This window comes from Pygocentrus nattereri, chromosome 20 (assembly GCF_015220715.1).
Source record: "Pygocentrus nattereri isolate fPygNat1 chromosome 20, fPygNat1.pri, whole genome shotgun sequence".
NCBI lineage: Eukaryota > Metazoa > Chordata > Actinopteri > Characiformes > Serrasalmidae > Pygocentrus > Pygocentrus nattereri.
The window spans coordinates 24,877,548-24,900,532 of record NC_051230.1 but is presented as its reverse complement, the minus strand read 5'-3'; the positions used below and the strand labels follow the sequence as shown (position 1 = coordinate 24,900,532).

The window sequence follows — 22,985 nt, the reverse complement described above, 5'->3', positions numbered from 1 at the left end:
TTTTATTTGCACTTTTAATGCCCAACGTTTTCAGAATTGTGCTTATAAATTAATTAAAAGGTATCCTGAGTGCTATAACGTTAGTAAGTGTGCAATGTTCACTTTTTTGTTATAATAAATTGTGAACTGAAGGAAGCTGCTGATAATGCCTGGTAAAAAGCTTCATGTCAGAGATGAATGGCCTGAGCCATGAACCTACATTTGTGCATATGATAGACGTTCTTATCCAGAGCAACTTACAATGCAAAATATGTTACAGATAGGGGAATATAGTGTCAGGAGTCTTGCCCAAGGACTTTTACTAGTAAAAAGTGGTATGTCTGCCCATGCAGGGAAACAAACTCCAGTACATAACACTGAAGGCAGTAATGTTACCCACTATACCAGGGGTTACCAACCTCATCCATAAAGAGCAAGTGCAGGGTTTCATTCCAACAAAGCAAAAGGTTGCGACTGTGGCCCCAGACTATTTTATGTGAAAAATTTTGCAAAGTAAGCAGCACTGTTACATTGGACTACATAGAATATAAGACATTTTGGCCTCACCTTGCCTTCTTGTGACCTGGCCTTGTTTGTTGCTTCTTCTAGACGGGCTAATAGACTTTGGAGATCCTGGTTGCCTTGGCTCTGCTCAGAGTAAAGAGCTTGAAGGGCTGCTTTTTGGTCCTCAACCTCCTGGTCCTTCTTTTCCACTTGCTGTCCCAGCTTAAATGCTTCCTCCTCTAGCTCTTTTACCCTAAGTTCAGCATTGTGCAGCTTGCCCAAAGCTTCTTCCATCTCCACCAGGTGCTGTTCTTCTACACTTTCCAGGCTAGTTCGCAGAGATTCAACCAGTCGCTCCTTCTCTTCAGTTACAGTAAGTGACCGTTTTCTTAGTTCTTCACCTTCTTGCATCCACCTCTTAGCATCAGCATTGTGCCTGGCTATGCTCTCCTCCAGCTCCAGGCTGTGTGTGGCCTTCAGCCTTTCATAAGCCTCCCTCAATTCAACAAGCTCAACTGCCTGAGTGTCAGTGGCCCCCTTACCTGAGGAGGCCTTCAATTCCTCCATGGCTTGCTGATGTGAAGTGATGGCAGAGGCTAGCTTGGAGCGCCAGAGCTCAATAACATCTGCATTCTCCTTCTCAGCCTCGCTTAATCGGGTGCGAAGCTGTTCATTGTCTTTGGATAAAAGTGCTGAAGAGGCCTGGATATGAGTTAAAGCCTCACAATGTGCTTTTTCTTCAGCCTCCAGCTTGGCATTCAGGGCAGCCAGCTCTGCATCGTGGCTAGTTCTTAGAGAGGACAGCTGGGCACGGAGTGACCTGACCTCTTCTTGAATTACTACAGCTGCAGGGTCCTGAATAGAAGCTCCGGCTCCAGGTCCGGCTTCCAGGTGTTGCCGAAGGGCAGCCACTTCTTTGCCCCGCAAAGCAAGGTCCCTTTCTAGTTCCAGAATGCGTGACTTCTCAGACACTGTGGCAACCTAGACACAGGACAACCAATAGTCTCATACAAAATTATGTTTGTTATAAGAATATGCTACGGTCAAATACAACAAATGATTACTGACACAATTCCTTGTACTTCGAACGAAAAGAAAACCCATTGCAGCTGCTGAATTCAGTCAGCAAATGTTTATTTAAAAAATAAATATAAATATATATATATATATATATATATATATATATATATATATATATATATATATATATATATATATATATATATATATTTAAGCAGTACTCATTTATTTTAGGGCTACGTTAAGTCTAACTGATCAACTGTACCCATTACCTTTCCTAAAAATTACCCTAAAATCATTCATTCACAATAAATGTAATAGTCTGAAATCATTGCACAACAGAAAAAGTTGCTCCTTCCAGCACCAGGCTTTTATTGACTCGCTTTCATGCTTTGTTAAGAGGGGATTTTTACACACTGCAGTGATTAGTAGAGAAACACATTGCACGTTCTGGTATGACACAATAGGGTTAGTATCCGGATAATTAGAATGAGTAGTTTTGAATTTTATACTTTCACATATTTCAAACATTTGGTCAGAGAACTCAGCTACTTCCCAATAGCTTATACTTTGAGTTTTAAGTCAATGGATTTTCAGTTCTTTTCTAAGTACAAGGAACCAAGTTGAATGTATTGTCAGTGATAGTCAACAGTGTGATGTGGTAGAGGCTAGGCTGGAGTATTCATAGAATAGTACGTAAAATGAGAATAAGGATCTAAATGTGCAAGTGCTAGTCAATTTTGGAATCTCAAACTAGCAAACACTAGTAGAATCAAAAGGCACTACCCAAAAGCAGAACTGAAGGACATACTTAATTCTGAAAAGGAACAGGGTATAAGGATTGGACCATGGGCCATTTAAGTGCTACAGTGAGTTCCAAGCAGCCCCATTAGATGAGGCTAATTGGCATTCACAATGTTTCATTCATAAGGTTCAGTGAGCTCTTAAGGGCAGGTTTCTGGGGGCTAATAAATGGAACCTCAAGACTAGGAAAGGGTTTTGGAGGGTCTTTGAAAGGGTTTTTGGAGGGTCTAGGAAAGGTCTTGAGGATGACTAGCGAGGACTGAGTATCTTGTATCTTGTATCTACATTAAGCATGATGCACCTCTGTTCCATTAGTGCTCAGCAAGTGAGCATATAAGCTAGACTCCCTCAATCTCAACGCTTGCTTCAGCTACAGAAAACATAAGTATTTAGACAGGTAAGCCAGCTACTAGTTTTCTAGTAGTTTTTTTTTAGTTCTACTTTTGTCCTTCAATCACTTTGTTGATGAACAGCATTGTTAGTCTTTTGTTACTGTGACCATTATTATCTGCAATTTGATAATAAAATGCCTAAATCAAGATAAATGATTCTATTACTATTAATATTATTTCTATTCTATTAGTATTATTATTTTATCACTTTACAATGGAAATGTGGCAGAAGCAGTGTAGTCTGGGTGAAACCTGATTTACCCATAACTTGATTCAGGCCACAAGGAGCATGTTTGGAACTCAAAGGTCTAAAACAGCTCAAAATATTAAAAACTCCCTGTTGCCAGATGTGATCATTATTATGAAACATTAGTATGCAGTTAAGAGAGCACCACCAGCATTACTTGAGTCATTAGTGTCAATATTAATCTGCCATATATGTTAGTATGGAAACTCTAATAACACAGACCTGGGCCAAATACAAAACACCTTGTTCCTGATATATGTGAAACAAACAAGCAGCTATCGGTTTTTACCACTCATGCTTTAGTATTGATTGTTATGAACTATAATTCATGCAATTAAAAAAAATTTTTTTTTTTCTGATTTTATCAAACTAAATACTTCAACCATTTTTTTATCCCATAGTTACATTACATGATGAAAATAAAATAAATAAAAAAACAAATAAAAAAAATTATATATATATATATATATATATATATATATATATATATATATATATATATATATATTCCATCTGCATTCTCATCTGAAGCAGACAGAACTGCAGAAACCTGGCAATGTGTCTTGTCCTTTCAAGAAGGTGTATGACGCAAAAGATGTAATTCATTAGCCATCTGATTAAGCTCCTGGGATACACTGTAGGTCCAAAAGTTTGTAGACACCTGCTTATCCAGCATTTCTTCCAAAATCAAGAGATTTTCTTTACAACAAATGTTTGAACATTGCTCTGAGGATTTGATTGCATTTTGACACAAGAACATTAGTGAGGTCAGGTGCTGATGTTATGTACCGATGATCAGTTCTCTCAACTCCAATACACCCTAAAAGGTATTATATCTGATTATAGACGAGTTCCACCACTGTAGAGATTACAGTTTCATTCCACAGCCCAACTCTGGGCTTCATACCCCTCGACCTTGGCAGTGGGTATGGTAATCCTTGGCTCATGTGCACCTGCCCCCATTCTGTTGGCAATGCTTTTCTATGGAAATTATAGCTGTATGTGTGTAATTCAACACCTGTGTCACCAATGGGTGCATGTTTAAAGAAGTGGGATTCACTAATTAGAAGCTGTGTGGACATTTTTGGACATATAGTGCATGCTCCTATTTAATATATAATTTTACATATAGTAGATTAGGTGCAAAACCTTCTGTGTATCTAAATGTCTGAAAAGGAATACAATCAGAACATTAGAGAGAGTACAAAACATGAGGGATAATTTAATAATCCATGTGACCAATGCTATTAACTGGCTGTCTTAAAATAACTAAACATTTTCCTCATGGAGACTGTAGAAGTCCCTACATCAACACAACTTAAAATTTATTATTTTGAATGAAAAAGTTAAATCCACATGCATTTGAATTAAGACCACTTGGTCATATAGATTATCATCTGGCTGCTTGTACTTGTAAAATGATTATATTAAGAAAATCACAGGCTGATTTCCCAGAACCAGATTAAGCATAATCCTAGTTTAAAATGGATTTTCAATGGCAAACCAGAAGTGGCCTTACAACTTATTCCAAGACTACTTGGACTATTTATGTCTGGGAAAACAGCTTTACAGGTTTTATAGGAAGGGGTCATTGACTGATTAAAATAATGAATGATGGAATGAATTAATTTAACTCACATTTTGCTGCAGCTGGCCACATCTTTGATAAGAATAGCACAAACCCATTGAATAAAACTGATCTCAGCTCTACTGTTTCTAGAACGCATGGTCTTTTCTCACTCTAGCCATTTTCTCCATATTTAGTTGCTAATGCCCTGTCTAAAATGAATCCACGAAAAGCCACTGGAGAAGATGGGCTGGACCCCTTTTTATTGCGTCTCGCAGCTCCGATTATTTTAGAATGCATTTTATACATTTTTAATCTTTCAGTTTTATCTTGCAGAATTCCCAGGGTCTGGAAAACAGCTCATGTAATTCCTCTGCATAAAGGTGGTGAGACAACAGATCTGAATAATTATAGGCCAATCTCAAAACTGTCGTGTTTAGCAAAAATGTTAGAATCTCTAGTGTACCAGCAATTGAAATAATTTCTTCATGAAAATTCTGTTTTATCTAAATATCAGTCTGGTTTCAGAGAAGGTCACAGCACTATCTCTGCTACGACACTGGTTTTAAACAATCTTTATTCAGACATAGACAAGAAGAAACATTGTGCAGCTGTTTTTATTGACTTAACAAAAGCATTTTTTGTTATGTTGATCACACTCTTCTTTTACGGAACTTAGAAAAGATTGGCTTTGATGCAGCTGCGCTGGAATGGACCCAAAACTACCTCACTGACAGAAATCAATGCATGACATTGAATAATTATAAATCAGAGTTGGTATCTGTATCTAAAGGTGTACCACAAGGTTAAATTTTGGGTCCAGTCTTATTTAATATCTACATAAATGATATTGCTACCTCTGCTTCAACCTCAGACTGCAAAATTCACCTTTATGCAGATGACACGATTTTATATTGCTCAGCTGATTCTATTCATGCTGCATCAAGAAAATTACAGAGCTCATTTAATGCTCTGCAGGTGGCGTTATATAAGCACAAACTAGTTTTAAATGCCACGAAAACTAAGTTCATGCTGTTTTCCAGATCTTTTAATACTGATTTTAGTACTGTAAATATTACTACCCTGGCAGGATCCACTATTGAGAGAGTCACGGAATATAAATACCTTGGCATATGGCTGGATGATAAACTCAGTTTTAAACCACACATAAATAAACTAGTCAGTAAATGCAGACAGAAGCTGGGTTATTTTTATAGAAATAAGTCCTGTTTCCCCATGCATGCCAGAAAAAGACTAGTTGAAGCAACTTTACTATCAGTGCTGAATTATGGTGACGTTATCTATAAATATGCTCCCTCCAGCTCTCTCAAATTACTGGACCCAGTGTATCACTCTGCCCTGAGGTTCATCACTGGAGATCTGTACATAACTCACCACTGTGAGCTGTATGCGAAAGTTGGGTGGCCCTCTTTAACGGTACGAAGGGAAACACATTGGTTCATTTTTATTTATAAGACACTCTCCGGTCATTTGCCAGAATATATCACTTAATTGATGAATACAAATAACAGTAATTATCAGACTTGCTCTAGTAATTGGATCAGCTGCCAGGTACCAAGAGTTTTTACTGAACTGGGAAAATCTGCTTTTAGTTACAGTGCACCAGTGAGCTGGAATTCACTACAGGAAACACTAAAACTCAGCTCACTGGTGCCACTCAGTCATTTTAAACTTCTAATATCAAACCACCTTCAGACAGCCTGTACCTGTTTTACTTAAATCATATTTATTCGTAACTTTTATTTTTGTGTTAGTTCTCCTTAGTTCTTTATCTCTTTTTATTTATTTATTTCCTCTCATTTTATTTTTTATAAAAAAATTTAAAATTTTATATATATATATATATATATATATATATATATATATATATATATATATATATATATATATATATATATATATATATATTTTAATCATTACTTTTTTTTAATTTGTGATATTGTACTATTACCCTACTAATTTCTTATTTCTTCTAATTTCTTTCTTTTTTATCTTAATTTCTTACCATTTAAATCTCAAGTTCTATTTTTATCTACTTTTATCTTTTATTCACTGTTATTTTAAATTTTCTTTTAATTTTAAATGATTAAATGTAGTTATTATTTTCTTTGTCATGTCAATCCCTGTTTTTGTAAATGCTCGGCTACATTGAAAATGAGGGTTGCCCTCAATGTACTTCCGAGTCAAAATAAAGGTATATTGATTGATTAATAATTCATTCGCATGTGTCTAGAAACATGAACAGAGCTTCAGATGAATCCATAATGACTGAGAAAGCTGTGTAAGACCAAGAATAAAGTTATCATCCAGAATGCTTTATATTTATACTAAAAAAAAAAAAAAAAAAAAGTCTCAGACAGATAACTTCTTGAATGGTAGTGTATGTTTAGTGATGCCTATTATGCATTTTTGACATTCTGTTAACATTTTCATTACTATACTGAATCTGTGCAAATGTGGGACTGTTTGGTTTTTCTTTTTTTTTAAGCTTTTTTTTTATTACATTAATTATATCATCGGTAAACTGCAAAATTGTTTAGTACTTTGAGAACTTTAGTTGTTGTATACATATTAGTACAAGCCCCATAATGGCGGTGAGGACCGTGTCAGTGATAACAAAAGAAGGGAAGAACCCACAACGGTTTTAGTTACTTTACTTTATCTTTAGTTATTCACCATGCTGTGTTTCTGCTATGGATACATGTTAAGATGGTGAAGGACAACAGTCATGCCAGCTGATCAAAGAATTAGACAATTTGCAGGAGACCTTTATTATAATGTAATAAATAAACAAATAAATAATTAAAAAACGGATGCTCAGGTATGATGTACAAACCAGCAATGCCTCCTCTGCTAACTGTACTTTCTTCCCCATTAATGGCTGCGCTGTAAGGTGGGTAGTGTAATCACTGTCGAGATTAGTGTTTCCCACACATAGGCTACACTTTAACTATTTAAAATGTCCACTTTGGTTCATTTCAACAAATTCCAAAAGGAAAATGTTTATAATCTTAAGAAAAAGCATTGGCATTAAAGTCACTAATGCAAAGCATTACTCTTGTCCCTTATGGTCATTTACATGACCTAAATATCCACTTTTATCCATCAGTACTTCATAAACATTTAACCTGTCAAATCTGCAAATAAGGAAATAAATATTATGATGAATTTAGATATCCATACATTTGAAAATATTACAAAATAGTTTATTATTTACAAAAACATTTCTGTGTTTTCAGTGTTTATTAGCATTTCAAATGAGCAGAAAACAGCCTATTAATAAAATTGCTTAATGGGGCATGCTGGCCAGAAAACTAGCATCTACATGTTATTGGTCTTGTTTAATTTTGTCAAATTATGATTTTGTATTCTTGTGTTTATCTATGTTCTTTGACTACAATGCCCAGAATGCATTACACAAATACACATAGAACAATTCCATCCAAACTACTCTTATATTTATGTACACTTGGTGTTCAAGTTCAGAATACCAAGTGCATCTAATTATGTCCAAAATGACATGTTTTAATGCAATGATACCTGATTAGAAATACTTAATTTAAAAAAGACACACACACGCACACACACACACACACACACACACACACCTGCACTTAATTAAAAGCAGATGTCTTTCTAGACTAAAAGCATTTCAAAAACCAAAAGGTGCTGATATTTGTATATGACCCAGGACTGAACAGAAACAGCTATTAAAAATGATGTAGAAGTTATATTAAGATAAGCCTAGTGTAAAATATGTTTTAAAAATTGTAGACCAATATTTCTTAAAACTAAGGCGCAGGTTGAGATCCATTACCCTAGAGTCTTCTAACTCCCTCTGGAGTTTGTCAGCTTTGGTCTTTTCAAAGAGCAGACTTTGCTCGAGCTCCTTAAGGAGGGCATGCTCCAGTCTGGTCTGCGTCTGTTAGTACAGAAGGGGAGAGGAAGAAATACATCCAGTGCCACCATCACATGCCAGCCCAATGCACAGGGGTGAGAAAAGGGGGAGGGGAAAGGAGGGGAGGGGGTGAGTTGTGATGTCACATGCAGACCAGGGTAAATGTCACAGCTGAGGATACACAGAGCCTAGTAAAGGTAAGGGCAATGCTTGATGCAGAAATGCTGATGAGGCTGCTGCCAACAGAAAACATGCTGGTGCTGGAGAACAATGAGTCAGGTGAAGTACAATAGGCTGTTTTAAATAACAAACTGAGAAGGTGAGCAAGAGCACATCAAAAACAGCATCACAACAGGGAGAGAAAAAGATTTAATAGTTACAAAGCGCTAAATTATAATGTAATTTGAAGATTTACATGTGATCTCACACCAAGCAACAATGATTATCCTCCTTTACAAGGCATCAAAAAAAGCCCCAGCTGAACAGAGCAGTTTGATCCAGACCTCTCAAGCACTGTAGTGGTCAGTTCATTGTATCAGTAAAAGTGATGAATTGTGATAAATTATGATGTGAGATTTTCAAAGAAAATACAATAATTTCACCTTTGAAAAGACTGAATATTCTCTTAATATAAAAAAAGTCATAAATAGTGGGACATCTCTATAGAAAGAAGAAAATGTCAATATTTGACAAAAGGACAGGAGAAATGAGAGCTTATGGCCGCCAGTGGAAAAGCTCAATTCTTTAATAATAATGTGGCTGCTGATGGTAGCCACAGCAAGATTCTGCATTACGTGACTTTACCAGGAAAGATACTTAAGTGCCTATAGATGGCTATGGGTTGCAGATTTTAAAGTAATAGGTTTCATGTAAATTGTATTCCTTTTAATGGGAAAGAGTGCACAAAAAATAAATGTAACATTCTTTAAAATGAATATGGTCATTGTGGTCATTGAGCGTCACAACGAAAATGGTCACTGTTCAGTGACTGCACTGTGATCACAGTATGAAGCCTAGGAAATAACCTATGAATACCATACTTTGGGCATAGTATCAAAACCAACTGCCACCACACTGAATCTTCCCTTCTGCACATCACATCAATATCAACTTCATAATGTATAACTAGTGGTGTAAGAAGGTGAGAACACAGCCTACAAAGCTGTGTCTAAAATGTACACACACACACACACTGGCCACTTGATTAAGTACACCTAACTTCTATCTACACTCATTCGTTTTATTAGGTTGTGAAACCTCCCTCTGACTGCGGCTTGTTCTCATCGCATCAATCATTCTAAACCTCCGCTTGAAGTTGGTCTTCTGCACAAAAATAGGTTTTGTCTGCTGCCGAGATGCACACCACTAAGCATACTTAGGATAGCGTGTACAGCAGTAGTTCAGTTTCGTTCAGTTCTTTCAACATTTAAAATATACTGCCAGCCCCACTGTCCACTCTGGACATTACTTTGCTGGTCTACAGTGTAAAGTGAGAGATGATCACTTATCTGTTGCTTCACAGTTTGTGTTAGTCATTCTCTAGTCCATCAGTTGTCTGTTGCTGATGCTGTTGGCTAGATACATTTTGTTGGTGTACTGTTGTCAGTCCAGCAGTGACACTCAGCAGCACTACAGAGTCTGATCTACTCTGGGTAGCATGTTAGTCACTGCAATGCTAAGAATGATCCACAACTCAACAACAGTGGTCCTATGGGGGCTAAAAATTATGCAGAGAAAAAGATGAAGTACTATACAAAATTGCAGAACTACAAAGAACACAGACATGGTAACTGGATAAAATGTAATGCATAAAATGCAATTTCACAGAGTAGAATGACAAGCACGTTCTTGCCTTTAACATTTGTCCTTTAAGCAATAATAATTTAATACGAGCACCTTTTGTAACTGTTTACTCTTTCTTGTATTCCTCATGGTGGAATTTGGGACTCCTCCTCCTACTCCTCCTCCTACTCCTCCTCCTACTCCTCCTCCTACTCCTCCTCCTACTCCTCCTCCTACTCCTCCTCCTACTCCTACTACTCCTACTACTCCTCCTCCTACTCCTCCTCCTCCTACTCCTAATACAATTTCAATTAAATTTACCTTTATAGAAAGCTAGGTTCATTCACAAGTAGCAGTAGTTAGTACACAACAGCTACAGTTAAAATGATTAAAATCACACCATTAGTCAAGAGCTTTTCAAGATCATCAATTTGATGACCAGGATTTTTACTGAATTGTAAGATCTACCTGCGGTGCAACAGCAGTCCTGAATAACAGCAACAAAGCAAAATGTTTTGTATTTTTTCTAATGCACTCAAATGTATAACATGAAGCCAACTCTGAAAAATAGTTACCAAGCAGGATTTACCTTTGTGCTGTAACTTGCTGTCATCATGCTAAAAATGAGTATGGATGCACTTCACGTTTGTAATTTTGACCATGTTTTACATTTAAATTTGCCAACTCAACTTAAACTACTGTAGCAAAAATGTACAGACACTGTCAGTTTAAAAATCTCTATAAAAATTGGCACTCCAAACCCTGAATCATTAGTGATTAATGAAGCATAAAAAAAAACAACTTCAGTGATGAATGGTATCCTCATGCCAGAGACGTCTGTCTATTACAAAATTCAACAATCCACTGTGGATGCTTTATAAGCAGTGAGACTTTTTATGATGCTGATAAATCTGCAGGACATCAATAAGTTGATATTATCTGCCAACAGACATAATTGGTGTGCCAAAATGGTTTATCAGCACAATCCCCGTCCCACTACAACAAAATGTGCCTCCAATACAGCTATTTCTCTGACACACATACAGAGGGTGCAGTACAGCACAAACAAAAAGATACCTGGAAAATTATGCAGAAAAACAAAGCATTTCAGTAATCACCTGATTTCAACACATAGTAGAACAATTTTATAATGTGGCTGGGCATGTAGAGTAATGAAAGATCTAAGCACTGCACAATTTAATGTTGTCAAATTTTTTGTCATGCTTACCAAGGGCTCAACAACTGCATCAAATCTAAACTTCTCTTCGATACACAAGCAGGATCTACTAGAACAGACCAGCTAATAAAGTTTAGTCTACCATTATGGAGTCATTTCATCCACTGAGATAGAGGCCCAAGAGTGACTTTCTCAGAAAGTCAAAAGCTTCTTGCACCGGCCACTTGATTGACGCTACAGCACAGCTACAAGGCTGCCTGGTCCAGAAGCTTGTTTGACACTACGCCACAACTAAAAAGCTGCCTGGGCCTGCTGCTTGTTTGATATTACCCGACAGCTATGAGGTTTCTTGGGCTTGAGGGATGCTACATCATAGATATGTGCTCATAGCTTGCACTACACTGCTGCTATGAGGCTGTATGGGCCGGTGGTGCTCAGATGCAAGAGCAACACAACACCACGACAGCTACAAAGCTGCTTGGGCAATGCTACTCCTTTGCAGCTGGATTTTTCCAGCCTATAAGGCTTCCCAGCCTGGGGCCTGTGTGAGGCTACTTTAATATCAGACTACACTGAAGAGAAAAAAAAAAAAAAAAAAAAAAAAAAAGTTCTGTCAAGCTCTTCGTGCAAGAAACAGAAACTAACATAGCAAATAAAAAAACTCTACAGCAATGCAGCTGTTTTAGATTCATTTCCAAAGTGTTAGTAGTCTTTTAACAAGACAAAACACTGCTATATTTTTAAACAAAATGTATATTGAGAAACACAGCCATTTGCTTTTCTGCTGTTGGTTGCAATATTTATTTAAGCCATTTCCTTTGGGGAAGTTGGTGCAGAGCCCTAGTGAAACCACACAGATGAAAAAAAGAATTCTGTGCTCGCAGTTTTTTTTAGTTTTGTTTCTGAATTTAAAATGTGTGTTTAAAGATCTCAAATGCTCTTTACTCTAGTTAGCTTTGCATGAAAGTGGCATGTTTACAGACCTTCAACTGAGCAACAGACTTTTGCACGTTACTCAGCTATTGACTTTACAATTCACAAACTAAACAGCTACTTTCACCTTTCATTAAACAAAAAATAGTAACAGTACATTTTTCACCTTAGTATAATATATAAATTAAGGGAGATACCAAGTCTTTCTGACTAAAACTTGCATTGGAAAAAGAAGTCTGAATGAGAGATTTTGTTTGAAAATAAAAGTTGAGTTAATTTGCCAATCAAATAGTTTAACTTCAAAATATTTTATAGATGGTAAGAAGCCTATTACAAACAACCTTACAAACAAAAAGATCTCAGCAGTTACACTACACTACTGTAGGGATGGGTGTTAGTTCACTCTTTCCTGAAACAATTCTGAATTTTTCACACAATTCCAATTCTTGGACAAAATCTTTAAAAATGCTCACATGCAAAAAGCTTTACATTTAAATGAGGTCAGGATCCTCTTAAGCAACACAAATGGTTGAATATGACATTTCTTCCCTTGTCAACTCATATGCTCTGATTTTTGTGAGGAACAGGGAAGAGTGAGGGAAAAGTGAAGATGAGATGCAGGGCAAATGAAAAGGAATCACTGACTTCTTTTGGCATTGTTCTAGTTTCACAAAATTGACTTCAACATGAAAACATGACTGGAAATTACATACATATTATTTGCATCTTTAAAAAATGTTGTTATGCTGGGAAGTAGTTTTAAAACATTCTCCATTTAAATTTCACAACTAATGTACCAAATCATGTGAAAGTCTTATATATATGGATAAGAAAAATGAAGCTTACTGTATTTCTGAAATGTGTTTGCACAGTGTCTGCAAGTCTTTTTACCTCCAAATCACCTTTGGTAATACAAGCTTCTTCAACTCGAAACTGAAGGTCCTCCACTTTTCTGTTTGTGGAAAAAAGATGAAGAAAAAAAATTCTAAATTATACTGATCATCATTAGGGGTGGAACAGTCATTTGACCAAGTCGACCAAAATCGATGACCAAATTAGTTGGCAACTACTTTGTCATTTAGTTAGTGACATCATGTTTCTTGCGCTAACTAGGAATGTTTTTTTTACATTACCGCTTAGTAGAGAGTTAACAAAAGCACAATCGCAACCTAAGGAGTGGGAGTAATTCACGCTTAAAAAAAAAAAAAAGAAAAAAAAAAAAAAAAAAAAAAAAAAAAAAAAAAAAAAGGTAGTTAGTTCTGCTACTTGTTAACAAAAATGGGAGAATGCTTGATAACAGTAGTTCTATGCAAACATACACAGGAGCAGGATAAAGGGTTACTGCTGAAATAAAATGTCTACATGTAATTGTTCAAATTTAATTTCTCATAGAAAACAAGTTTGCCACAAACATTTGCCACTTCATCTCCCTGCAGGGAATATCTGCTCTCAGAAGAGAGTAAGTCTCTCATAAAATCATGTAGAGACGGTGACTTTCCTCTGTTTTAATAAATACCCGTTACTGCAGAATATAGCTGCAACAGAGTGTACACAGACAGCAGAATGTCCAAAAGCACAGACTGCACTATTTAAATTTCAAAGTTAAATTTAGTTAAATCTGTATTGTCAGTTAGCAAATATATAAAACAACACAAAGTTAAATTTAAAAGCTAATAGCGACGTACAAGTTGTTTACTAATTGAGTCATAATCTGAATAATCGATTATTCGTTTCAATAAATTATAATTATTAGACTATCAAATTAGTTATTTTTTGCAGCGCTAATCATACTAACAGCGAGTATGATATATTCCAGGCTTCCCTTTAATCTTTACAATTGTGTCTGAAGAATGTAGGTTCATTCTTCTGTATAGTGAATTCCTATTAGCACTACTACAGCTCTGAGCTAACAAGTTTCTCTACAGTGCACCATTTAATATCACTCTGAATTACTTTGTTTACATCTCAATGACTAAATTATTTAAAAATTGTGAAAAAAATCTGTGAAATTCCCTTTTAAACCAAATGAGTTGACAGTAAAGTCAGAAAGGGTCTCACCAAAAGACCAGAACAACAAAAACAAAAAAAATAATTCTTTACTTTTACGAATGTATACATGTTGTTATTGCATCCACAGTCATACTGTGGAGACAAAAGACTCTTTATAATTGAGACATCTGTTCCCAAAGCTCTTGCTATCAGACTTAAGAGGTTTGGAAAACAAATGGTATACTCATTTTATGAGCTAGCCGTTAGTGCTTGAGGCTTCGTGCTTGTCAATTTTGAAGCATTAACAAATTAAGAAAATATGGATATTTTTATCTGGCAAAAAATGAAGCTAGTTGACTTCTACTGAAGTATCTTCACTGAATGGAGTTACTGTTCTGTGGCAGAGATTCATTTCACACAGCACTGTGATGAGAATGCAGCTCCTCTGTGGAAAATAATATATTGACCCCTTGTGTGGAACCAAATTTTACAATCCAGAAAATCCACACATAGTATCTGTCATGTACTGCAGGTTTTCTTTTGTTTGCTGAATTAGCTAGAAGGACAATCTTAACTTTTAGTTAATTTAATGAAGTACAATAAAATTAGGTGCAACATTCTTGCTAGTATACTCAAACCTTTCATCCACACCAAAATATCCCTGAACACCCAGCTCACCTCCTTTCTTCCTCCAGCTGGTTCAGCAGTTCCACCTTTTCCCTGTCTGCAGCCTCCACCAGGGTACGCAGGTGATCCATCTTCGCCTCCATCTAGAGTTCATAAAGTCTATTTTGACTTACTGATCAATTTCACTACAACAACAGTTTAAAGTGTGGTGTCTCAAACTCAATTTATCTTGGTGCAACTATGAATTCTAACTACAAAACCTGAATAATAATATTATTATTATTTTTATTATTATTGCTCAGTAGTAGTATGAATACATTGCCATAGTTTAATAAATACCTTAATGTTCAATTAAATCAAGTAACCAACATTTAACAGCAAAAGCGAAGTGTTGCCAGAAGAATAGTTCTCAGTGGACTGATTTCATAATTCCATTTATTTCTTATTTCTAACAATGTTTCGCCCCATGTGCCATTAATAATTCCAGGAGGGCATTGGTGTAAATTTGCATAGTGGCAAGATTGTAATTTATATCAAACTATCACACTTGTTCAATGTGTAGCATTCATGCTGCATCAGGTTTTAGACAGAAAGGCTCCTCTTGCATGCAGCACTCCACTTTAGCTTTTAACAGCATTACCCTCAGTTTAAGCTGATTTTATACAGCTTATGCTGGGTAACCAGCAAATCTACCAGTCAGATGTCATTTATTTATTTATTTATCTTTTTTTATGATTTGCTGGCAAGATTTAAGGATAACTTGTAAATATGTGACAAGCCAATAGTTTGAGAGCCCTGGTTTAAAAAAAAACACACAAAAAAAAGCCCCCTGTAAATGTAAATACATAAGACCTGGAGAGGTGTGATTGGGAGGAATGGCCTCTCTGATCTGAACCCGAGTGGTGTTCAGTTTTTGGACTTCTGTGCAAACCACAGTTCGTCCATAACGAACACCATGTTTGAACACAAGGGTGTCCATAAGTGCACATGGCACCAGGACACCCTAGGCCGCAGTTCAATGATTGACTTTGTAGTCGTGTCAGCGGACTTGCGGCCATGTGTATTGGACACTCGGGTAAAGAGAGGAGCTGAGCTGTCAACTGATCACCACCTGGTGGTGAGTTGGATCAGGTGGTGGGGGAAGATGCCGGTCAGACCAGGCAAACCCAAACGTATAGTGAGGGTTTGCTGGGAACGTCTGGCAGAAGAACCTGTCAGATTGATCTTCAACTCACACCTCCGTCAGAACTTTGACCAGATATCGGGGGAGGTGGGGGACATTGACTCAGAATGGGCCATGTTCCGCTCCTCCATTGTTGAAGCGGCTGACTGTAGCTGTGGTCGCAAGGTAGTTGGTGCCTGTCGGGGCGATATTCCTCGAACCCGGTGGTGGACACCCCAGGTGAGAGATGCCGTCAAGCTGAAGAAGGAGTCCTACCGGACATGGTTGGCCTGTAGGACACCAGAGGCAGCTGGCAGGTATCGACAGGCCAAGCGATCTGCGGCTTCAGTCGTTGCCAAGACAAAAACCCGGGTGTGGGAAGAGTTCGGTGAGGCCTTGGAAAGTGACTTTAAGTTGGCTCCGAAAAGATTCTGGCAAACCGTCAGGCGACTCAGAAGGGGAAAGCAGTGTGCCACTAACACTGTATATAGTGAAGATGGTGTGCTGTTGACTTCGACTGAAGACGTCATTGGGCGGTGGAAGGAATACTTTGAGGACCTTCTCAATCCCACCAACACGTTCTCCAGTGAGGAGGCAGAGTCTGGGGACACGGGAATAGGCTTGTCCATTACTGAGGCCGAAGTCGCTAAGGTAGTTAAAAACCTCCTTGGCGGCAAGGCTCCAGGGGTGGATGAGATCCGTCCAGAGTTCCTCAAGGCTCTGGATGTTGTGGGGCTGTCTTGGCTGACACGCCTTTTCAACAATGCGTGGACATCGGGTGCCACTGGATTGGCAGACTGGGGTGGTGGTGCCTCTTTTCAAAAAGGGGGACCGGAGGGTGTGTTCCAACTATAGGGGAAATCACACTCCTCAGCCTCCCTGGCAAGGTCTATGCAGGGGTACTGGAGAAGAGAGTCCGGCTTATAGTCGAACCTCGGATCCAGGAGGAGCAGTGCGGGTTCCGCCCTGGTCGTGGAACACTGGACCAACTCTCTACCCTCTCCAGGATTCTGGAGGGTTCATGGGAGTTTGCCCAACCAGTCCACATGTGCTTTGTGGATTTGGAGAAGGCATTCAACTGTGTTCCCCGGGGTATTCTGTGGGAGGTGCTTCGGGAGTACGGGGTACATGGCTCTTTGCTACGAGCCATTCAGGCCCTAAACAAACAAAGCAGGAGTTTGGTTCGCATGGCCGGCAGTAAGTCAGACTTATTCCCAGTGAGAGTTGGACTCCGTCAGGGCTGCCCTTTGTCACTGATTCTATTCATAATTTTTAGGGATAGAATTTCTAGGCGCAGTCAGGGGATGGAGGGTGTCCGGTTTGGTGACATCAGAGTCACATCGCTGCTGTTTGCAGAAGATGTGGTCCTATTGGGACATCAGGCCGTGAACTTCAGCTTTCACTGGATCGGTTTGCAGCCGAGTGTGAAGCGGCCGGGATGAGGATCAGTACCTCCAAATCCAAGGCCATGGTTCTCACGCGGGAAAGGGTGGAGAGCCCTCTCTGGGTCGGGGATGAGCTCTTGCCTCAAGTGGAGGGGTTTAAGTATCTCGGGGTCTTGTTCACGAGTGATGGTACAAGGGAGCGGGAGATTGACAGACGGATTGGTGCTGGGTCAGCAGTGATGCGGGCTCTTTACCAGTCTGTTGTGGTAAAGAAAGAGCTGAGCCATAAGGCAAGGCTCTCGATTTACTGGTCGATCTACGTTCCCACCCTCACCTATGGTCATGAGCTTTGGGTAATGACCGAAAGAACGAGATCGCGAATACAAGCAGCCAAAATGAGTTTCCTCCGCAGGGTGGCTGGACTCTCCCTTAGAGATAGGGTGAGAAGTTCGGTCATCCGGGAGGGACTCAAAGTAGAGCCGCTGCTTCTCCCCGTCGACAGGAGCCAGTTGAGGTGGTTCGGGCATCTGGTTAGGATGCCTCCTGGAAGCCTCCCTTGGGAGGTGTCACAGGCAAGTCCACCGAGGAGGAGACCCCAGGGAAGACCCAGGACACGCTGGCATGACTATATCACCCAGCTGGCCTGGGAGCGCCTTGGAATCCCTCCCAGGGAGCTAGTGGAAGTGGCTGGGGAAAGGGAGGTCTGGGCCTCATTGCTCAGGATGCTGCCCCTGCGACCCAAACCCCGGAGAAGCGGAAGATGATGGATGGATGGATGGATATTATTTTTATTTATTTATTTTATTTATTTATGTATTATATATATATATATATATATATATATATATATATATATATATATATATATATATATATATATATATATATATATATATATATATACACACACACACACACACACACACATATAGTGTATATGCCCCCCCCACATACCTCGCCCACATGGCTGGTTGCCTTGGCAACCTCAGCCCGTTCCAGGTCCCGCTCAGCGAGGAGCTGCTCGATGTGCTGCTGCTTCTCCTTCAGTGCCTCCTGCAGTGCTGTGGTGCCGGAAATCTTACGGGCATACCGTGACGATGTTTCTGTTAACTACACAAGCACAAAACACAGACATCGTAATGTTTTTCCTACATTTTTGTAAACCACATTCGCATAAATTCAAACATTAAGTTAGAAACATTTATAGAAATTGCTAATTCAAAATTGTTCACAGTGGTAGTGATAGGAACCACAAATCTGAAGGGTTTTATGTGCCTAAAAGCTAAACACACAAAGTTAATAAATGGTCATGAAAACACTGCCTGATGCCAGTGACATTTTTTCCCCTACAGTTTTGAGATAAATGGCATATAATGGTGTTTCAAGGTAAAATAGTACCCAAAGAATGTTTTTTTTCTTTTTCAGACTTATCACTATTAACAACGTTACATATAAATATATCTGCTCAGTTCTGTGTATAAGGTATATGTTCCAGTAGGTGCTGTCTAGGTTGGTTGAGTTAATTAAGGTAAATGCAGAGTCAATGTGTCTATGACTCACCAGTCCTGTACGGCTGGGCTTGCCGCTTACAGACGAAGCCACGGAACTCATAGAGCTGATTGAGGAGGTGCTCGGACTGCGTTTCAAACCTGCTGGTGTAGCCACTACTTTTCGCACTGTGGTCTTTGCCTTTGCAGGAGTCGTAGAAGGGAAGCCAATGCGGGTCACTTTGTGTACAGGGGCAAAAAGACCATATTTGGGCTGGCACTGGAAGTACCTATAAACCAAGACACATTTTTTTTAAATTCAATAGGAGTTTGCACAATATGGAAGAAAATGTCATATTTATTAAAAATTAATAAAGTGAAAATAAGTACACATTCTAAAGAGAATGTTTCTGCGTGTTTTAATGAACAAGTACTGTCTTTCCCTGATTTTAACATAATGGGGTCAAAAAAGAAAACAAAAAAATTTGTTGTGGCACATTTTATTATTTTCCCTAATATGCTAAACTCCAAATAAACAGAATCTGTACACTAAAAATACAGAAAAATGGCACATTCAAGTTTGTTCTCTGAAGAGAAAGTAACTTATTTTTTGTTGACATTTACAAGTACAGTTGCAACTAGAGAATATAATTTATATTCAATTTATGTTCAATTAAATCACAAATATTTACATAATCTATAAAAATAAATATGCATGTTATTCGTAGTAGCAGTTGTAGAAGGAGTAGTATTATTACTGTCAAAATATATTGTTATTTTTATATTTTAATATAAAATTTTGCAATTATTTTACATTTTGGTAAAGGCTTTTACCAAAGTCAGTGAACGAGGAAGCAACCAAGGTCCTAAAAACGCACACTGAAGTCCTGGCAGAAATCTGACAATGTGGAAACCTTTGTTCACTGACAGCTTGAATGATTTGATCGCGCAACAGTGTACACTTACGTCACATGGTATCAGGCCGAATCCCTAATAAATACAACTGAAGGCCTGGTAGCTAGCTAGCAAGCAACAAGAAATTTATTTGCATTGCACCTGGAATTCAGAATGATTCTGTTGGCCCAAACTGTGTGAGTCTTGTAAGCTGTACCAAATTCTGATGTCTGATTAGCCTAGGAGGCAGAGCTGTGCAGCATGATATTTTAATTATCGTAATAATTAAAAGACAGCCAAGGAGCAGTCAGTGAAATTTTCTGGGGATCGTGATGAATACCTGGTTCCAGCAACTGCACCATCATTTTTTCCTAAGGGCTCATCCAGTTCAACTCCACACCACTCGCCTTTGGCAAAATCCGTTTCCCCTAAAAAACGCACTACACCAGCTTTGGTACCGCCAACCTGGGGGGGGAAGGGAGGGGGAGGGGAAAAAAAAAAAAAAAAAAAAAAGATAAGCATAAACACACTGAACACAGCTCTGAGTGAAAAATAATGTATGTACTATACATTAAGTGGGATAATCCATATCCACAGTGCATCATTTTACTTTAAACCATAATCTTTTGCAATCCATAAAATTGATGGAGTATGCTTGAACATAACATCAGCTGAATGCCGATTCTGACCTACATTCTGAAATCTACTTACTCTAACAAGGGAGCGTAGACAAGAACTGAATATTCAACACTGGTAGAAAAAAAATAGGAAAATTCTTATTTAATTTGAACCAATTAATTAACAGTATCTGATATCAAAAGTGCACAAAAATTAATATATTTATTGAAAAAGAATGAAAGAAAGAAATGCATGGGGAAATGTGTAATTTTAATATAGGGAGATTGTTCAAAATGTGACTGATTAAAGGAATAAAACTACCACCTAAATGTTCTTGCCATCTTTCAAATGAATTAAACACTCCATACAATACCCACTGTCTGCATTTTGATGAACTGAGCCCATAAATCAGGGGTGAAATAGTTAAAATTACACATTTGCAGAGAGTGTTTTCTGTGTGGACAACTTTTTAAATGCTCTGTGGCTGTGGAAAAAGGTTTGAAAAATTAAATTATTGTAGAGTACTCATGAGTGACATGAGATGAAAGACATTGGTAGATATAAAGATTATTTTAATACGGACATGTTTTAGACATTCTGTTTCACATCGTAATGTTCTGACAGTTTGGTACATTTTCAACTTTTGGTACCCCATCATTATTTATCATGATTATTGACGTATCTTGATGTATCTTTGTTTTCTATACAGGATTTATATTTTCTCACTGTGTGACGACTTGGTACTTTTCAAGCAAAGTATTTGTAATGATACATAATGAATTTACTTCCAATATCTTATTAATAAATCAAATGGAAGTGATTGGGCAAGTGAACTGGAAGGCTCTAATTCACCGCTTTTGTTTGGAGCAAATTAAACTCTGTTGTCGCTCATATGCGATATGCGGGGGGGGGGTCGTTGTGTGAGTGAAATATTTTCGAGCACTGGAGAATGAGAAGCGACTTCAGCCTCATAAAACAGTCGAAGTTGAGACATTTTACAAGAAACTGATCTAGTTTTGAGAAAAAGTTTTCTGGCAGAGATGGGAAGAAAGCAGCTATCACTGAAACTTAAAGCACAGCAAAGTAAGTCTGCATTTTCATTTATATTTTTTAGCCTATACTAGGTCTTTATCACACACTGAGACATAGTGGCCATTAAATGTTGTGGCTCCCATGGCAGTCTGATTTTTGCTGAAAGGACAAAATGGCTGTTCTTAACATTTGGGTTATGAATCCTGACCTAAACTAGCTTTCAATGCAGAGGGTGCTGGATTGCTCGCTCATCCAGTAATGTTTCTGTTATGTGCCACCACAGACTGTCTGGGCGCTGCACTTACCCACCTCCAAGTTCCGTCTTTTACGTTCCGTAAACATTACGTTATAAATTTAAATTTAGACAACAATGTGAACAATTTGACATTTGTAAATCGATTCAGAATCGTTCACGTCTGCATCACGATGCATCTAAGAATTGATTTTCTCCCGCACCCCTATTCTTAAGTTAGGCCCATCTATCAGTACTACATTCCACAGTGCAGACAAGAAAGTTTTTAAATATCTTGCAGCAATACAAAATTCAGCTGATGTGCACACCCATAGTTGTGCATTTATCACATATCCCAATACGACTGGAGGCCTTACCCAATCAAAACTCATAATCAGAACTACATCTTTAAGACTTATATTTTGATAGCCAATGCTCTTGATTTTATGCTTTAACAATCAATCATCAATTAATGTCTGCAGTCATCAGTCAAAAGAACTTGCCAACACCTAATGGGATTATCAGATAAGGGCACTAGAAACTGAAAAATGCCTAGATGTTCAAAAGAACAGCAACTATACTTTATATGAATGAATACTTTGGCCTTTCTGGACCAGTTTTGTTTCAACATTCTCACCAGCACACGATCGCCCATCTTTAGCTCTCGTTCGCCTTTCTTCACTGAGCCAGTCTCTGACAGGTTGGACACTGACTCACTGTTTGAGCGAGTGAGGTTTGAAGTTGACGTGTCAGGTTTTGTAGGCGTGGCTGCTGTTTTGGTGGTAGTGGTGGTTGATGGAGCAGGCGCTGACACTGTGGTGGTTGATGCAGCAGGTGTTGGCGCCGAGGTGGTTGATGGAGCAGGCGTTGGCGCTGAGGTGGTTGATGGAGCAGGCGTTGGCGCCGAGGTGGAAGGGGTTGGTGAAGTAGGTGCTGTCATCGTCCCATTGGCCTCTCCCTCAGTACGAGAAAGCTTAGAGGGCCGTGTGAAGATACCCCTCAATGGCTCTGACTGAAAGTATCGCACTCCTGCCACAGAGCCATCGTTCTTTCCAATAGGCTCATCCAGGACGATGCCAGCCCACTGTCCTGGAGCAAATTGCGTCTCTCCTAGAAACTGAATAAAGCCTGGTTTGTTGCCATTGACCCACACACGGTCTCCAACCTTGAACTCTTCAGATGCATCCTTCTCATCATTTGTAGCTTTGTCTCGTGGAACTGCTTTGGGACCACCT

At 38.5% G+C, this 22,985-nt stretch overlaps 1 protein-coding gene across 6 annotated transcripts in view; it reads right to left on the bottom strand.

The window, feature by feature from the left end:
• Positions 1-22,985, bottom strand: part of clip1a (CAP-GLY domain containing linker protein 1a) — a 58,575-nt gene that overhangs the window by 26,406 nt on the left and 9,184 nt on the right. For 5 of the 6 annotated variants that reach the window (XM_017723632.2, XM_017723634.2, XM_017723633.2 and 2 more), the window contains exons 3-10: positions 22,388-22,983; positions 20,209-20,333; positions 19,048-19,264; positions 18,442-18,597; positions 14,992-15,083; positions 13,216-13,276; positions 8,352-8,456; positions 547-1,464 (exon numbers count right to left, since the gene is read on the bottom strand). In XM_017723632.2, coding sequence (XP_017579121.2) covers positions 547-1,464; positions 8,352-8,456; positions 13,216-13,276; positions 14,992-15,083; positions 18,442-18,597; positions 19,048-19,264; positions 20,209-20,333; positions 22,388-22,983 — 2,270 coding nt within the window. The remainder of the gene's footprint in view (positions 1-546; positions 1,465-8,351; positions 8,457-13,215; positions 13,277-14,991; positions 15,084-18,441; positions 18,598-19,047; positions 19,265-20,208; positions 20,334-22,387; positions 22,984-22,985) is intronic. The other variant, XM_017723638.2, reaches the window with a different exon arrangement.